Genomic DNA, 19,283 nt, shown 5'->3' with positions numbered 1-19,283 from the left:
AATTAATTCTTTTATAAATAAAGAAAGGAAGTCTAAGTTTCCTGAAGTTATTAGTTTAGAAGATGGATCGACTACTAATAAATCGGAAAAAGTGGCTGATATTTTGAATACTTATTTTGCTAAAATAGGAGAGAAAATTGTTTCATCAGTAATGAACCAGTTTGATTCACGTAGTAATAAACATTTTTCTTCATACCTTCCATCTCCTCAAAGTAATTCAATTTTTCTCTGGCCTATTTTTCACTCTGAAATAACAATTTGTTAGCTATGGCTATTTTCCAGAGGTCAATTATCATTAAGGGCCATTGATTATTTGTCTGTACCTTCAGATTAGAATAGCAGCTAAAATTTAACCCCGAAATGCTTGTAATGCATAAATACATAATGTAATACATACTGCCTATAATTTTTGTTTGCCGTTGTCTTGCAACGAAGTCAATAGCAAAAATAAATTAACATAGATGATATTGAGCTCTAGAATACACCCTAAATTTAGCAAAATTTCTAGTCCTGTCTGATGTCAAAATATTTGACAGCATAATGATAATTGTATAATGATGTATTTGATGATAAATTTCCATCCTTAGATATCATCTGTAAAAATTATCTTCTCTACGTCAAATTCTTGAGTCCATTCAATTTGATTTTTGTATAGCCTAATCCGATACAACTTCTCTTCGTGCTTACATTTTTAACGGCTACTAATGACCTAAACGTAGCTTTAGGTCCAAACTAGAATGTGACAGCACTGGGTGCATTCCGGTTTACAATCATGACTAATGATGATTTTACCCATCGCCAAACTAAGAAAAGAATGACCCCTTGTATTACTAATATATGTCCCGTGTTTATAAACTAATTAAGTTATCTTAATTCTAGTCGGGAGTTGGATTGAAAATGGACAGGACATAATAAACCTTAGCCAAATAAAAATAAAAAGCCAAATAGAAATTTAGCCAAATAAAAAGTTGATTGGATTGTGTGCAGAGTTTTGCAATTAATCTAAGAATTTATTTCCTCATATATTTTGATTGATATTTCTTATTGATAAGATAATTAAAACTGAATACTTTAATAGGGATATCTGCAGCGCAAACCCCACTAATAGAACAAAAAGGAGCGCACCTCAACTGGTATCTTCTGATGTTAGCCAACTTGTGACTGAAGTTTGACTAGCCTAAAGGATGTTCATTCATTGGGGTTAACACCAAGTTTTTGGGGATGCCCATTTTTAGTATTTTAAACAAGGGGTTATTTACGCAGACAACTCTTTAACGTTCCCCTTCCCCTCTTTCTACATTATTATCTCACTCTATAAATTCTTACCAATATCAGCCTGAACGATTACCTCTTTTTCATCAGTTTCAATAAGAACTGTACCCCATGGGTCAACAACACTGGAATGACCCCAAGCAACGTAACTTGCAGTCGCGACCCTGGCAGGTGCAGCTCCCACCACGTAAATCTAAAATAAGAGAAAAAATGTGTTAGTGATCATATATCATAAAGTAGTACTTAGAACCAGTGTTTGGCCCTGGGACCAAAACAAAATATACTCCCACTCCAAACAAAAAAACAACAGAAAACTTTACAACATCACTGTCGGATCGTTTTTTTCTTTCATTAGGGTTTCATCCTTTTATTCGTCCCGTTTGAACTCGCCATGTCAGATCGCATTTCCATGTTAGAACCAGTATTTGGCCCTGGGGCCAAAATAAAACATACTCCCCCCAAACAAAGACACAATAGAGAACTTTGTACCATCACTGTCGGATTATTCTTTATTTTTCATTAGGGTTTAATTCTTTTTATTTGTCCAGTTTGAACTCATCATGTCAGATACCATGTGTACCATGTACATACTTGCACAAATTATGACTAATCTGTGAGACTATACTGGCTAAACATGACAAGATGAAGAAAAAAAGAAGATATACACGGCCAGTAATGAAAAAGGATACTATACAAATATTTTGGTTGAAATCTGCGTTCAACTATCCTCAATCCAGGGTTTGGATTAAAAACAAGAATAAAAGTCTGCAGGACAATATGCAATGACATACCTTAAAAACAAACATACCTTATATATATATATATATATATATATATATATATATATATATATATATATATATATATATATATATATATATATATATATATATATATATATATATATATATATATATATGATTTTGAAGTGATTAGTTTCCCATTCCCTGAAAGTAATATACACTCAAATATCACATATTCAGCGTTTTTCTCACAGTTACTTCGTTATGCAAGGATTTGTAGTAATTATATTGATTTTAAAAATAGATGTAAAATCTTTTTCTGCAAATAAATTAACTTGGCAATTTAAAAAATTTAGTTTTCATTATAACGAACTTTTAAATAAATATCAAAAGAATTATCTAGAAATACTTAAAGAAATTTTTACTTAATTTCGGAGGTTCGAGAAATGTTGTCACAGCGCCATTTATTTTGAATTGTGTTTCTAATTGAGCGGATTTTTTAAAAAATTAGCCACATGGTAAAGATGAATTCTATAATTGTTTAGTTCATTCAGGTTTTTTGCAATGTGTTAATATTTGTGATTTGGTAAAATTTATAATATTTAGTTTACCTATTGTTGCTAAAGGGAGGGATATATTAACAGGATAAGCTTGTTTTGGTTTTACTTGGTTGTTTTACATTTGCTGGTTTTTTTTTCATAGGCATGTATTTTGGGGGTGATACCTGACGCGGGGATGCCATGGATATTCTGTGGTAGCCACAACACTGTGCTGGGTAGAGAATTTAGAGTGGCGAAACCCTATATAGGCCAGTGTATTCTCCTGATGAGCCCTTATGTTGGGTGCTGCATCTGAATTATTTGTCTATATTATTTTTTCTATTGTTTGGTAAATGACGACTTATACTTATTGACGACATGACTGCCTGTCCATGGATTATTCTTTATGGTTGATTGTGTGTGGCTATGCTGTTTGACCTATGTGATTGTATGGATGAGTAGGGTTAAGGCCTCATTCAAGTGCTGGTCTATATTAATCACTAATTTAGGAAAACAGTCTTCCTTTTCACCTTCTGTCTCTTTTTTTTTTTTTTTTTGTGTTTGTGCTGTAGCATTGGTGATTTCTCTTTTCATTATATATATATATATATATATATATATATATATATATATATATATATATATATATATATATATATATATATATATATATATATATATATATATATATATATATATACATATATATATATATATATATATATATATATATATATATATATATATATATATATATATATATATATATATATATATATAATATATATATATAGATGAGACACATGTGTAGCGCATTTCTACGTGGTTCTTCCTTCGCGCGTGCAAAATGAAAAATTTATATACCTTTGCTGTACTTTGATATTCTATCAGGAAATTAATCAATAGTTCACTCTGGTGGCCACAGCACATCCGTTTGTGAATATATCTCATTTCTGAAACAAACGTGCATGTATATACCTAGGTTGTGGTGCAACTGAGTAGTTGAATGGCGTAGTTGAAAATTCGATATTGAATGGCTAATAAATCTTTCAAATGAGAATTCATTTTGTTAGGCTTTCTCAAACACTAATTTGGTCGCAAAACGTACTTTAGCGAAAAAAAGAAGAAAAATACGAAAGGTTGCGATTAACAAATTCATTGCAAATAGAACTTGATAAGCTTCTCTGGTATTATATCAAGGTTAGTTTGAAGTCTGAACGATTAGAGTACAAAAAAGCCTAGCAAGATTGGAATTGGAATAATCATCCACCTAACGTAAAACGAATTCCGATTTGGACGATTGAATAATGATTCACCTAACCTAAAATATATTCCAATTGGAACGATTGAATAGTCACTTACCTAAAATAAACCAATTTAGATTTGAACGATTGAATAATCATTCACCTAACATAAAACAAATTCCAATTGAAAAGATTGAAGAATCATTTACCTAAAATAAAACGAATTCCGATTTGGACGATTAAATAATCATTCGATATCGTTTTTTTTTCATGTGACTTTTCACCATCGCTTGGAGAGGAGATCTTTTATCTTGGAATTGTCTCTAAAATTTGTCATGTTATACTTTCCCTTTGAACTTTCATCTCTATTTTATATTCTCAATTCTGCACCGAGGGTAGTTGAGCAGAGGACTCGACAGAAAAACTGGCTGTGATTATTTTAGTTTTCTTTGTTACGATTCTTTTCATTTTGGCAAAATATGGACGAAATGACAATCAAAACCAACATCCAAGTTTTTCTATTGCAAAAGCTATTACAGTACAAGCTCCAAATTTTTACAATGCAACAGCCTCGTCGATTTGCCACTCTAGTTTAATAGTATATCCATAGTGTATGTCCTCTTAAGTGAAACAATACTGAACATAAACTTTTTCATTCGAAAACATGAAAAAATAATCTTTTCTTAAGTTTCAATCTTAAAGCTTTCCTTAAAACTGAGCTTACTTGAGTTTTTTTTTAGTGAATCATAATTAGATGTCAGAGGTAATTGATATCATGACCGGTGATTGACTACTATGAGCCTTATAAATTTGAATCCTATTTTTTTCCAGCTTTTAAGCAAACTTCCTGTTTTTGGGGTAAATTTATATTTTTGGGAAAGTATTAGTTTTGTTTAATTCTAAAGATACTGGAAAATCTCATAAGCAAGTTTATTTGAGCTAGTTTTGTATATAAGCCCTGTGTTTTCAACGACGTAATAATTTTTTTTTCACTTGAAGTTTCAACTTAACTCTTTACTTCCACTTAAATAAAAAAACAAGTTTTTTTTTAACTGAAAGAAGGAGCGACTTTAAAACTCAAAACGAACAGAAATTACTTCGTATATGAAAGGGGCTGCTTCCTGATCAACGCCCCGCTCTTTACTCTAAGGTTTGACTTTCTCTCAACTCTTCTTTTTAAAACAGTAAAAAACTTTAGTGTAAAGAGCGGGGCGTTGATGAAGAAGCAAGCCCTTTCATATACGAAGTAATTTCTGTTCGTTTTAAGTTTTAAAGTCACTCCTTACTTTCAGTTAAAACAACTTGTTTTTTTTTTATTTAATTTCTGAACGCTTTTGAATCAATGCATGTTTTGATTTTGGCTCTCCGCAGAGGAATAATTAAAACGAAATTTGTATATTTATTTATTTTTTGGCTAAATTAATTTCTCATTATTTTGATCGAATGATTTTGAGAAAAAAAGAGCGGGGGAGGAAGCCTAGTTGTTCTTTAACTTTTTGGTTGCTTAAAAAGACAACTAGAACTTTTAATTTCTTATGAATGTTTTTATTAGTAAAAGATATACGTAACTTATAAATTAGCTTACGTAACGAACTTTTGTATTCTCATGTTTTTGTTACATATATGAGGGGGTTCGCCCTCAAGTCAGTACCTCGCTCTTTACATCAAAGCTTAAATTTTGTCCCAATTCATTAAGAATAACCCCTGAATCACAAAAGCCGTAGAATAAATAGTTGAAACTACTAAAAATACTTTAGTGTAAAGAGCGAGGTATTAGGATGTGAGCCCCCTATGTGGGTAATAATTTCTGTTCGTTTTAAGTTTTAATGCTGCTCTTTACTTCCAGCTGAAAAAACTTTCATTTTTTCCTTGTTTTTTTTTAATAATGCTAGAAAATCCTGCACTCCCTTCATGGAAATTTTCTTCCCCCATGACAAATTCCTCGATGGAAATTTCTCCCAGCATATAACCCTCTTCTCAACCCCTCCCCCCAACCGAACAAAAATCCCCCTGAAAACGTCAGTACACTTCCCAATAAGCACTGGTCAAAGTTTGTAACTTGTAGACCCTCCAACGGGGACTGTGGGGAAGTAAGTCGTCCCCAGAGACATAGTTATTAGGTTTTTCGACTACGCTAAATAAAATGGCTATCTCAGAATTTTTATCCGTTGACTTTGGGAAAATAATTAGCGTGGGAAGGGGGCCTAGGGGTCCTCCAATTTTTCGGTCACTTACAAAGGGCAGCAGAACTTTTCATTTTCGTTAGAATGAGCCCTCTTGCAACATTCTAGGACCCCTGCGAAGCCCCTGAAAAAAACAAACAAAAAAACAAACAAAAAAATAAACGCGCATTCGTGATCTGCCATCTGGAAAAAATACAAAATTCCACATTTTTGTAAATGAGAGCTTGAAACTTCTACATTAGGGTTTTCTGATATGCTGAATCTGATGGTGTGATTTTTATTAAGATTCTATGACTTTTAGGGGGTGTTTCCTCCTATTTTTCTAAAGTAAGGCAAATTTTCTCAGGCTCGTAACTTTTGATGGGTAAGACTAAACTTGATGAAACTTATAAATTTAAAATCAGTATTAAAATACGATTCTTTTGATGTAGCTATTGGTATCAGAATTCCCTGTTTTTGAGTTTTGGTTACTATTGAGCCGGGTCGCTCCGTACTACTGTTCGTTACCACGAACTGTTTGATAAGAAAAACTTCTTTTTTTACAAGTTTATAGTTAAAACTGTGATTATTCCTAAAAATCTGGGTGTTCTACGTAAAATGCCTATGCTTCAACCATATGGATATTTAGCTATACCTTACGGATCTTTTACTATACTTCAGTTATAGAATTTTTTAAAATTTGTCAAATTTACCTGATTGTCGACAGCATGAGATCGAAGGTGAAGCTCCCAATGTGTGGGTCCAGTTATCATACTAAAAGCTCCTGGGTATACCAGTACCTTGCAGCCTGTAAATACAGTATTTTTTAAGACAGTGTTTCTGCTTCGAAATTTTTGACCGTTTAGGCTGTTTCTAAATGATCAGTCTTCATAAATTACTAGTATTGCATCATCTAAAATTTTAGCTCACTGAAGTTTGTGGTACTCCGTAACGTTACCTCCAATTTTCTGAGAAAAAAATAGCATACACACTGTTTGAACAGCTTTAAAATTTTGACGACTACACATAAAGATAGCAGCAGGGTCGGATCGACCAGGTGTGTTTCGCGATTAAAAACATTTTTGCATGGCCCCCTCTATATTTTAGATTTTTAAACAAAATTTAAATCCATTATTTAAATAAACAAACATATATATATATATATATATATATATATATATATATATATATATATATATATATATATATATATATATATATATATATATATATATATATATATATATATATATATATATATATATATATATATATATATATATATATATATATATATATATATATATATATATATATATATATATATATATATATATATATATATATATATATATATATATGGAATAAATATAACCTTTAGCATAGCTGTTTGTGTCTCACAATATTTCTTCCTAGAGATTTGTCAGGTTACGACTTGATCTAATAATTTAAAAGATGTGAAAGGTGTTCTTTAACATCTCTATTGGGATCTAAAAAGCACAATTAGCAAATATTTTACCCCCATCCCCTAATTTGCAAATAAATTGCCCCATTATATAATGTATACTGTCACCTGGCACTTTTTTTCCACCAAGTGTAAGCTAATTGTCTCTCAATACAGACAGATGAAACCGGTTTGTTCTTGAATGTGTACCATTATGAGCACAAATACCTTTTTGTTCATCTGCTCTTCCATTTTTGACTCGTTCTGCTTCATGCTGTCATTTAACAGCACAGTTCTTTTTTCCTCATCGTCATTTTCGACACTCTTGATACTTGCTTTAGCGTATCTACTTATCCTTCAATTCTTTGATCTTCACTTTCATCTTTGACAAGTTCTGATTCCTGCCGTTGTGATTCCCGCTGCTGATCTAAGCAAATATTTCTCTGTTCTTCATTGTCATTTTGATTAGTTCTGATCCTCACTGTCGCATGTCTTGCAAATTTTTTTTCTTTACTTTCATTTTTGAGTCGATGTGATTTGGCTGCTACTTATTTTTTAACTGTATATTTCAGTGTTCTTCAATTTCTTTTTTGGGTTGTTCTAGCTGTCGGTTTCACTAATATTTTAACTACATATCTCTTCGATCTTTATTTTCGTTTATCATTGCTTTAGACATTTTTTCAGTGCCTTTTGCTTTAGTTGCATGGATTAGTCTTGTCACTTCTGATGGTCTAGGTTGTTCATTATCACCCACCGTACATTTACATTTTTTAGGTCGTTCTTTTGATCTTGTCACATGTGATGTTCTAGTTTGTTCATTTTGAGCTTACGGTATTGTCCTCTTTTGTTCTTTTTTGTAAATTCATTTTGGGCTAATGGTAATTAACGTTTTAGTACCCTAGATGTTATGAAACTGCTGAAAATGCCTTTTGGAATTTACATCATTGAATATGGGCACCATGAATTCACATATTTAAAAATGTTGTTCTGCAGATGCTTTTAAAACGGTTTTAAAATATATTTTTCTTGTGTTTTCACTTTCGGTCAACACGATTACTAAACTATACGATTTATTGTTGATTACATATTTTTCTACTGGTTTTAGCCTGGAAAACGATCCCTCTCAGAGGCAAAGATTACTGGAACTGTTAAGAATATTTCACAGTTTCGAAAGCCAATTATCCATATTCATGGTGGCGCAGGGCCTTTTCAAACGTGGGGCCCGATTGGACCGAATCGCTCCAAACACCCTTTTTCTGGCCCTGGATAACTCCAAAAATTAGGAAGCAACTCCAGAATTATAATCGAGCTTAACCAGGTCTTATAAGCACAGAGAGGTCAGGGGTGATTGGAGAAATCTTTTATCGCTCCCCGTTAGCTCATCAGTTAACTCCATGGATATTTTTACATTCCACTTACACGTATGCTTTAATAATTTACAAGCTTGTGATGGAACGAGGAAAGAGAATAGCAGCGTAGCCAGATACACTTGAGAGTACCTAGTGCCAGAAATTTAGGAATCAATTAAAGGTTTTGTTGATTAAAACCACTTTAAGTATCTTATAAACAAAAATGAAAAAATGAATATACAGAGGATTCAATATTCTAATGATAATTATTGATTATTTTCAATGCCTGTTCACCTTTGCTTTTTTTGTAAATTCTATTTTCTGTACGAGTGTTTATGCTTGTGAATATGTTTACGAGGCTGAAGCTACGGCCACATCTCTGCCTGTGAATAGAACAGAGCTATCATGTTAAGGTAAAGTTTGAAAGTTGAAAAAGCATGCTTGGGTTCTCTCGCATTATATTTGTTTTTATATTGTTGTTCATCTTATGCTGGAATCTCTTGTTTATTTTCACCACAAGAGCATAATGGCTAATTATCTTGGTTTTTTGCAATCATTTAAAACAAATAAATTAAAAAATAATCTTCTTTAGCAGATAATATGATATGCAATTACCTTATCCTAAGATTCGATTCAATATCTATCTCTCCTTCTACAAAAATAAGTTGTCGGGTAAAACAAAATTTAATAAATGAAAAGATACCAATCAAGTAACGGCATTGTTGGTATAGAAGGGGGGGGGGGTAAGGTCAAGGTCCCTCTTCGTGCTTCTAGTCACACAGCAAAAGGCCAAGAACATTTGATCACAAGGATACACATAGGCTACTAAGGAATTGCTTTGGGTGGGAGGTGAGGAATCAAAAGTTGGAATGTGAAATATGTTGGTGAATTTGACTAGGTCGACGGAAGTAACAAAAGGATTGAATATGTTGATATTCAAAAATCTTATAGGCAGGTACTTACAGTCAAATAGACTTTCCCAATAATTATTAAACTAATGCAGACCAGGTGCTAACATGCTTCAAAGTTTTATAGTTCATGAAATCCCCAACTGGTGAAACTGAAGCCAGGTTAGCGCCTCAGCCAAAACCAGCTAACCATCAAAAACGCCACAACCTCAACCTCAAATAAAAAACCTTAGGAATATCCTTTCACTGTAGAAGTCCACCAACAAAATTTCAATCGGATGCGGTTATTTTTGTATTGAAAGTACGTGAGGTTAAAAGCAGTATACACCTGTAAGAATCTGACTCGTCTTTTTTCTTGGACCAAAGTTCTTCAGCATAATTTTGTAGCAAGCCAAAGCATTTTTCCCCGGAGGTAAGAGAAGGACAGCGGCTCTGAAAATCATATTTGTCGTTTCCATAGGTGCAAGCGTTTAAGATTATCACAGAAAAAACATCTACATTTCTGATGAATAGTTAGTGGAAAGAGGACAGGGTCTCATTTCCTGTTTATCAATTTATTCACCGAACTCCACTGGTTTGTCTTAACTCGTTTTGCGCACGTGAAGACTCGGCACATTATCCCTCGTCATTGAATTCTGCGATTTAGAACTTAGTTTAGACTTATTTTTGAACCAAGTTAGGAAATTAGCTCGTTTTCGCACTGGGTCAAGATATAGGCAATTTTGTGCTGATTAACCCATACCTTGAACTTAACTCGTTTTTAACTGAGCAGTGACTGTTTTTTATACTAGTGACTATTTTTGAGTGTAGATAAATTTGATTGGATTTGGATAATTTGAATTCAGCATTTTCCACTAAGAATAAGTAAACTTTAGATTTACTGAACATTATTTTTCATTGTGGTACAATTTCAGAAGGGAGATTTGGCGAAAGCTCAATTTAAGGGATATCCCCTCTGGCCATTGCGGATTATTAGTATTACAAACCAAGAAAAGTCTACACCTGAATTCGTTGGTTTTTGCTACGGATCCCATGACTTACAGACTGTGATGGAAGGGAATCTTCTTTCTTATGAAAACAATTATCCGAAAGCTTCGAAAAGTACAGCCAAGGGCGTAAATCATGCTTTTCCGCGAGTGTGAATCTACTTCAGATATTTATTTTCAGTTTCTGAAAAATCAAGTTACAAAAAGCCTGGGTATTGATTTAACTGCTTCGAGAAAACATCTGAGCTTCGAAATCACCTTACTTTAGCACAAAGCGAAGCAGTAAACCTTAATGCTGGCCTAGCTAAAGAAATTGAGAAAAAAGTTCAAGAAAAAATTGCTTTCATGGCTGGAGTAGGAGGCTCCCCTCAGCAAGCCACTCTAAACCCTGGACTGAATGTTCCGGAAATTTATGACTCAATCACGCTAGAATATAATGGAAAGTCTGAAAAAGTTGGAAAATTGTTTTCAACTAAGAATAGCCAAATTCAGTCACTAGAGCTACAGGTTGCTACTCTTGAGGAACATTTTGACGATTGCGAACAGGAGCGTTTGCTTGATTCCTTGTTTTTTGTTTTTTTTTAATGAAACAGGACCCCGGAGCTGACCTTGTTACTACTGTCCTGGATATAGCAAAGAAAATGGGTGTAATTATTCAGAAAGAACAGGTGTTGTCAGTGAACTGTTTTAGACTTCCAAACGCCACGGCGAATATTCGGACACCTGTTTCGCCAGTTTTAGTTAAATTAACTTCACTATTTTTAAAGCAAAAACAAAACTGGCAAAATTGGGTGTATTCGTCACTGAATATCTGACGAAAATGAAAAAAGTGATTCTCTAAGGTACGAGATACAGATACGGTGTAAGGAATGTCTGGACTGATTGTGGCCGTATTTACAAACGTGAACAAGGTGATATCCACCCAATACGCATCCCTTCGCTTGTTGACACCCTATAGCTTTTAATAAAAGTTGTTTGTTTGGTTTTATTTAGTTGCTTTAGCATTTATGCTCTATTATTTTTGTTTACTTTTACCACGGGAAAAAAATCACTTTCGCTGTGTCTTTGCTCGTGGAATTGCCACCTAACTACAGAGTATTTAGATGTTCTGCAGTTAATTTAGAAATCCTCTTCATAATTTGATATTATGGGTGTTTGTGAAACTTTTTTGAGTGCCGACCAATCTCTCTCTGCTTATTATTTTCCATGATATAATTTTGAGGTGAGGAATTGATCAGCTATGAACCGAGGAGACCAGGGACTTTGATTAAGAAGAATAAGAGGCATAGAGTGAGGGATGATTTGGGTGTATGGATAGAAGGTAAGTTTGAAAGTTTTTGTTTAGAATTGGAAATTGAAAGAAATTTATAAGCCGTCCAGTGCTCTCTTGGATGAGTTTGTCTCAGGCTTTGATGAGTTGATGAGGCTGGTTTAGTCTACAAGAATGGATTTTTTGTATGGGGGATTTTAACTTTAATCTTTAAGAACTTTTAGGTGATAATTTGGATTTTTTTTTCATTTATATGGTTTCGAATGATCTTTACCCTTTAACTTGTGTACCTAGCCGAATTTCTAGTCATTCTTCAACCCTAATTGATAATGTTTTCGTGGGACATAGTTATTTGAGTCAAAGCTGTTCTGAGGCGATCATAGATCCAGGCTCGGATCATCTCCCAGTAACTGCTAATGTGATGTGTCTCAGAAATAGACGTATCCAGTCAAAGAAAATAGTGACATTTGAAGTAAAAACACAGAATTTGAATAACATTGCTATGTAGTTGAGGTACATTAAGCGGGACTTTGTCCTTGATATTTCAGACGATTCTTCTATAGCTTATGACCAGCTCAGTCAATTTTTTAACCGATTGACGAGAAAACATGTCCCTTGCAACTTGTAAAGCAAAAGAAGGACAATCCCCACAAGCCATGGATTACGAAAGAAATAATAGAGATGATAAACAACAGAAACTTGTTATATGAGCAATATCTCAATAGACAGGATGACACAGACTTTACAGAATTCAAGGTAATGAGAAATAAGGTGAAAAGTACGAGAAGGCAAGCAAAGAAGAAGTACTTTGAGGAGAGGTTTCGGATAATAAGGGAGTTACAAGAGCTACAAGGCAAGTTATCAATGAGTTCATGGGAAATCAGAAAAACAGTCAGTCGCCTTGCCTTGATATAAGCAAAAGTTCTGTGAGTGATAAAAATACAGTTGCGAACCATTTTGGTCAGTTTTATTTTCAAATTGGATTGTCTGTTCAAGAGAGTGCAAGATGTGACAGTGGACAAATGATGAAGTAATTGAGATAGTGAAAAACAAAATCGAATTCTCCTAGGGTATATTGCGTGAATTTCAGAACTTAAATCTATTATGACGTATATACTACCATGTATTCTACATATTATCAACCTTTCTCTCGAAACAGGGACCTTCCCAGAAGTATCGAAGCAAGCTAAAGTTATTCCACTTTATAAAGGGGGTGCCATGTCAGATTCTAGTAATTGGAGACCGATTTCGATGCTGCCTCTATTTTTAAAAATTTTAGAAAAAGTGATTCATCGTCGTCTATATGACTATCTCACAAAACATGGCCTACTCAGTGACACCCATTTCGGGTTTAGAGGGGGTCATTCAACTAGTCATGCTGCCATTCATCTTATTGATTTTATAAATAATTGCTTTAAAAAGGTGAGATCCCCCTAACAGTAATTTTTGATTTTAAGAGAGCATTTGACACAGTAAATTTTAGAGTTTTATTGCCGAGATTAGAATGCTTGGGCATTAAAAGGGTATGTCTGAAGTGGTTTGAAAATTAATTACGCGGGAGGTATATCAAAGTGATGATTGATGATGTGTTTTTTTCCTCTTATGAAGTTCTATGTGGTGTGCCACATTTGCTGATGACACTGAGTTCAATTTTTTAGTCATTGTTTGGATAGTATTGTCTTGAAAGTGAATGGTGTTTTGCAAAATTTCCATGTTTTTACTAGATTAAGTTTGTTATCAGTTAACGTTGCTAAGACTAATTTCATTTTATATTCTAGAGTAGGCAAGCCCAATGATATTAATGGTAGAATTCTGTTTGATAATAAGCATATAGTTCAGGTTCAGGAAATCCGTTATTTAGGTTTTTACATTGATTGTAATGTTCCGTGGAAATGTCACAGTGAGGTTGTTACAACAAAGATTGCCCATGGCCTTGGAGCAATTCAACGTTTTAAAACGCAATTCAACGTTGTGGAGCTCTGTTCCAGAGAGCTTTGGGTAGTTGAGCACCTGGGATTATTTAAAAATAAATTGAAAAGCTATTTGCTAGGCTAAGGTTCAAAGTTCTTTTGTTTATTTATTTTTTTTCTTTTTTCTCTCTTTTCTGTTTATTATTATGAGATTAGTTATTATTATTGATGAGTTGATGAGAGATTGGTTCTTATTAGTTATTGTTTTTTCTTTTTTTCGTTTGTGGGGAATTATTAGTTAGAAAATAAGCTTTATGTACCCGCCCAGTCGCAAGCGCTTTTATGTATCTTTTTTGGGCGGGTACTTGCATATTAGTTGAATGTATTTGATTTGTAAATAAAGCGAACTGAAATGAAATGAACTGAGCAAAGGCTTACACCATTTTCGTGAGTCTTCACTGAATTCCACCACCTTAACTGTGGTCATTTTTCAAGGGGGCCAGGACTTGACTCATGATTGCACTGAGTAAGTTGGCTTTTTGCCAATTAACCCATTCAGCTATTTTCACACAATTCAGGACTTAGCTCGTTTTTACAGCGAGTAAAGTCTTGTTTTATGTTTGGTGCAAACCTTGAGCATGATGCTCTTAAGAGTAGTAGTCTCAAATAGGGTCCTACTACCTCTAATTTCAGCCTACGCCTAGGCCCTGGCCTCCTGCTCAATGACTGACCATGGGGCATCGTATCTTATGGAACACGCTGTCGCTGTTGAGGATTCTTAAAATTGTGGGTAAATTTTTGGTTTCTTACTTCTATTCTCCCCGTTCTTTCTCTCTCCTCCGTACTCTCTCCTCTTATCTATTCGATTCTGCAATGTTTCAAAATTACTGGAATTTCTTAATTTCTCATCCTTTCTTGCGTGAGGCATCACTTTTTTTGCATTTAACTAGCAAAATAATCGGTATTAAAAGGAAACACAGATAAGCTTAAAGCTCTTACCTTCTGGGCGTACACTCCTGCCAGCTCTGCAAAGCAGATGTCATAGCAGATGCCAACACCGATCTTACAAAATGGAGTGTCAAAGGTCGTGTATGAACATCCTGGGGTTAATGCTTCAGATTCTTGAAAATGAATCTTTCCTGGTATACTGACGTCGAATAAATGAACCTAGAATCACATGTATACATCATAAACTTCAACAGTCCCAGAAATGAAACCAAAATAAAACCTGTAACTACGCATAAACATAACACCAAAAATTAGGAAACAATTCATGAATTATAATCGAGTTCGTCCAAATCATATGAGAGAGTTTTACGAAATTTTTCATTGCTCCACGGTGGCTCATCAATTAGCTTTATCTCCCAATGAACGTTTTTACATTCCAGTAACACGCATACTTTAATCATTTACAGCCTCGTGACTAAACAAGGAAAAACAATAGCGGCATATCAGATTCCTAAAAGTACCCGGCACCGTAAGTTTAGGTTTAAAACAGGTGAAACCTCGTTAAGAATCTTATAAAAAACAAACAAACAAACATACACAAAATCTGTTTTTCTAATTATGGTTATTGGATTCTTGAAAATAAATCTTTCCCAGTATATTGACGTCGAATAAGTGTACCTGACATCACATGTGCGCACTAGGATTTTACTCGTTGCGTACCCTCTCAGGATGGAGCTCGTATTTGCGCTGTACTGTATTCGACCACAGCCGGGCCTTTTTTTTCGCATTTGGTCAGAATGTAAATCACTTCCGCACACATTCAGGATACATTACAATAATTCAGCAATGAAAACACCTAAAATTGCAAACTGGTTTATATTTGCTACATTCTAATATGTTCTTAATAAAATAAAAATTAAAATTTAGCTTAAAATGAGGGGAGCGGCAGACCGTCTCATATTCGGGATGATTCCTGTTCATTTTGAGTTTTAACACTACGCTTTACTTTCCCTTGGAAAACATGTTTTTTTCGCTTGTAAGCATGCAATTCCAATCTTACATTCTACCTTCAAAATGCGTCACAAAAGACAGCTCCAATATCCATATTGAACGCCTAGTCCAAATAAACTCCTTAAAGTGGAGTAGATTTAAGGGGATTATTACCCACCGCCTGGAATGATCTGACGGAGCTCTGGTGGGAAGTTGTAAAGTTCCAAAAATCAATGTTAACACTTTAACCAAACATTCACTCATTCCCCATACAAATGCACCAAAAAAGATTGACTGGCCTTCCCTCTACGTAAAAATTAGTGACCAACAATGCAATGCTGAACATATGTGAATAAGGTTTCAAGTGAATTGTTAAGTAAGACTTGCAAACATCGGTTCTCTATACTTTAGCGCGACTACCCATTAAATAGGTAAAATAAAGTTCATTTACTCTGTAACCCCCTTCCTCTTCGTCTATGTAATAAGCATTGTTCAGAGCCTTTGCATATTAATATATTCCCAGTTGTGTTGGGAGGGCGGGCCGGCGCGGGGCATGCATAGTTGTGGTAAATAAATGTCAACTCCTCCAGTGATAACTAATTAACCGTTTAGCCTCGTGCTCTTATTTACGCAAAATTATTGGATGAAATTCTAACTTCTGACTAATTGTTTATGCGTAATAATGGAAAATCTGTTACAGAATACAATGTGTTATTTGCATCTGGCCAATTATTTTATCTCACTGTACTAATTTATCTCACTGTATGCTTAGCCACGAAATGTTTTTTTTTTCAAAATCTATGCTGTGTAAGTTGGCAATCTTTTAATTTTATTTCGGCCTCTTGATATTTTGGCCTTTTTTGAAAAATTTGAATTGAAGAACTCCACTTCATCAAACAAGCCATTGCGGGATGGAGTGAAACTCACTCATTATGGCACATTAAAACCTTGAATTCTCAAAGAATGCCAGAATAAGACTTTAATACTCCAACCTTTCTATTTACAGAATCACCTGATAGGTTCTGAAGAAGCAAATTAATTAAAAGCTATTCCACTATCAAATTCCACAATATCAAGATGAATAAATAAAATGGTCACAATTAATAAATAACGGAATATATGAAACAACAAATTTAGCAAAATCATTACTTTTCAGATTCAAGAGTCGACAGATCTGCAGAATTTTGGCCGCTTTCAATTTTGTTTTTCGATATGAAGGTTGCCCTCACGGAGTATATTCCCACTGCAACTTTTAGTATATCGTTTTATTAGTTTTATGCAGTAGAAATTAAATTACCAAGACCAAGCACATGTGATTTAATGGCTGCAAAATTTGACTAAAACAAGACGTCAAGTCAGTGATTTCAGTTTAAAAGAATAACTTTTAAATCACTTGAAAGTTCATATTATTACTGATGGATACCTTTCTATGTTTTCCGATTATATCTCCAGTCGGTCCCCAGATTGTACAAGTATTATATAAATTGTCTCCATCAGCCTCCGGGATAGACCCTCCAATTAGGTATATTTGATTCTGGCGTGCCATACTCGCCAGACTTCTACAACTCTCCCCATCGGGTACTTTCTCGGCATATAATTTGAAATATTCTAAAATCAGAAAAGTAACAGTTAAATAATCATTGTCTACACATTAGCTTAAACTTAGTAAATAGCAACGTGTCTTCAAAACATTTTTTTCAGTCTCATCGCATATACGTTGGCTTGAAAGTAGGTTCACAGTAAATTTATAATGCATACACAAGCAGTTCATTTTAAAACTAGCTGTAGGAGGGCAGGTATAAAACAGAAAAGAAAAATATGTTCTGTTTAGAACACCGACAACGGATTGACTGATTAATAATGGAGGAATACTCCCTTATGGTTACCGTCGTAAAATATGTCACAAGAATGTTCTCTGAGTATTATTGACTTAGAGTTACGAACAGTTACTAACTATATAGAGTAAGACAAGATGCTCCAATGTACAGTACAACCTAAATCTTGATTTCCAGCAATTCTGATTGATATGTTATGATCGTAATCTTTAACTAAAGTACTGGATTTATTTCACAGAACTTGTTTCTTAAAACGTCCTAATAAACTAAACCCATTGGTTTCATATCAGTTGAGCTTGATGGTCATTCATTATCGGCCCTTTTTTCCAAAGCAGTGCTGTTGAAAAACTGCGTAAAGTGCTGTTACGCACTGTGAATTATTTTAGTTGATAACTAACTAATCATAAGTATAAAATATTCAATATTAATCACAATATTAATAGAAAATATGTTATTGCTACTCATTTATTACTTATTATTTATTACTACTTATTTATTACTACTATAAATAATTTATTTTAAATTTGCTATAATTTATTTATTATAAATTAAAAAGAATATATACATTATGAAATGTTATTTATTACACATTAAAATATTAATTATATGCATCGTAAGAATAAAAATATTGAGCATTCATTAAGCATAAATTAATGTGCCATCTGTCCCTGTCCAAATTTTAGGCTCAAAACATACATTTGAACCAGGCTTTTAGGTATTTAACTCTCAAAGTATGACATTGTGGAACGCCATCTTATTTTTGCTTGCATTTGTCACACAACCGCTTCGCAAAGCATGATTAGGTTCCTCTACACATTCACAGGCCTATTAATACCTTTACTCGATGATACATCCAACTATAAGGCAAGAATGGCTTATTTCGGTAATTATTGATACAGGTGGATTTTTATAAATCGGGTAGCCGTAATTATACCTGTTCAAATAACCACGAAATTTGAAGCAAGCTTCGTCAGACAACATAAAATCATGCAAACAATGTGGTTGTTCTCCAGCAAACTGTTGGTGCATACATTTTAAAATAATAACTGGTTTTAGAATCTGGGCTTTCGTTCAAACAACCTTTACTTGTTATGGCCGTTGAGTTTTTCATCAGAATGAAGGATATTTGGAAGCTGGAATAGGACTCATTTCACCAGAAATGCGGAGTTCTTGTTCCCTTTTTAATAGTAAAACAAGATTGGGTGACAGGTAGGACCCACATGACCCGAGGATCCCCACAATCGGGGAAAAGAGCCAAGGTTTCTGGATAACCGATTTAAGGAATGATTCTTTATGCATCAATTTAGTAGTAAGACAAACATTTTGTACCTTGTTGAAATCAAAATTATCTCACAACTGAGAATTTGATCCAAGAGTGGTCTTTTAACCCATCTTTTTCAAATCCCATAGATATATACATATTTTGTCTTAATAACATGTCTTGTAATACATATTGTGCCTCGGGAAAAACAGCCCTTACAATCATACTCACTTAAATGCACACTCCTAGATTTTGGGGAGGTATCGATGTATGCCTAGAATCTTCATTTCAGTTATCCGTTTTATTCGGCTTGAAAGAGTTGGAAGACAAGTTTTTTTTCAATTCAGCAGATTCTTATAAATGTAATTCAAAATAGCTCAAAACTATGATGCACCCAAGATAAGGGCTATAAAAATGTTTAA

At 33.8% G+C, this 19,283-nt stretch overlaps 1 protein-coding gene across 1 annotated transcript in view; it reads right to left on the bottom strand.

Annotated features, from left to right (window-relative positions):
* Positions 1-1,225: 1,225 nt before the first annotated feature.
* Positions 1,226-19,283, bottom strand: part of LOC136034924 (omega-amidase NIT2-like) — a 31,306-nt gene continuing 13,248 nt past the window's right edge. The window contains exons 3-7 of the mRNA XM_065716433.1: positions 17,189-17,373; positions 14,827-14,994; position 12,236; positions 6,674-6,768; positions 1,226-1,465 (exon numbers count right to left, since the gene is read on the bottom strand). Of these exons, the coding sequence (XP_065572505.1) occupies positions 1,313-1,465; positions 6,674-6,768; position 12,236; positions 14,827-14,994; positions 17,189-17,373 (602 nt within the window). The 3' untranslated portion in view covers positions 1,226-1,312. The remainder of the gene's footprint in view (positions 1,466-6,673; positions 6,769-12,235; positions 12,237-14,826; positions 14,995-17,188; positions 17,374-19,283) is intronic.

This window comes from Artemia franciscana, chromosome 13, assembly GCF_032884065.1.
Source record: "Artemia franciscana chromosome 13, ASM3288406v1, whole genome shotgun sequence".
Lineage (NCBI taxonomy): Eukaryota > Metazoa > Arthropoda > Branchiopoda > Anostraca > Artemiidae > Artemia > Artemia franciscana.
This window is presented reverse-complemented; position numbering and strand designations above follow the sequence as displayed.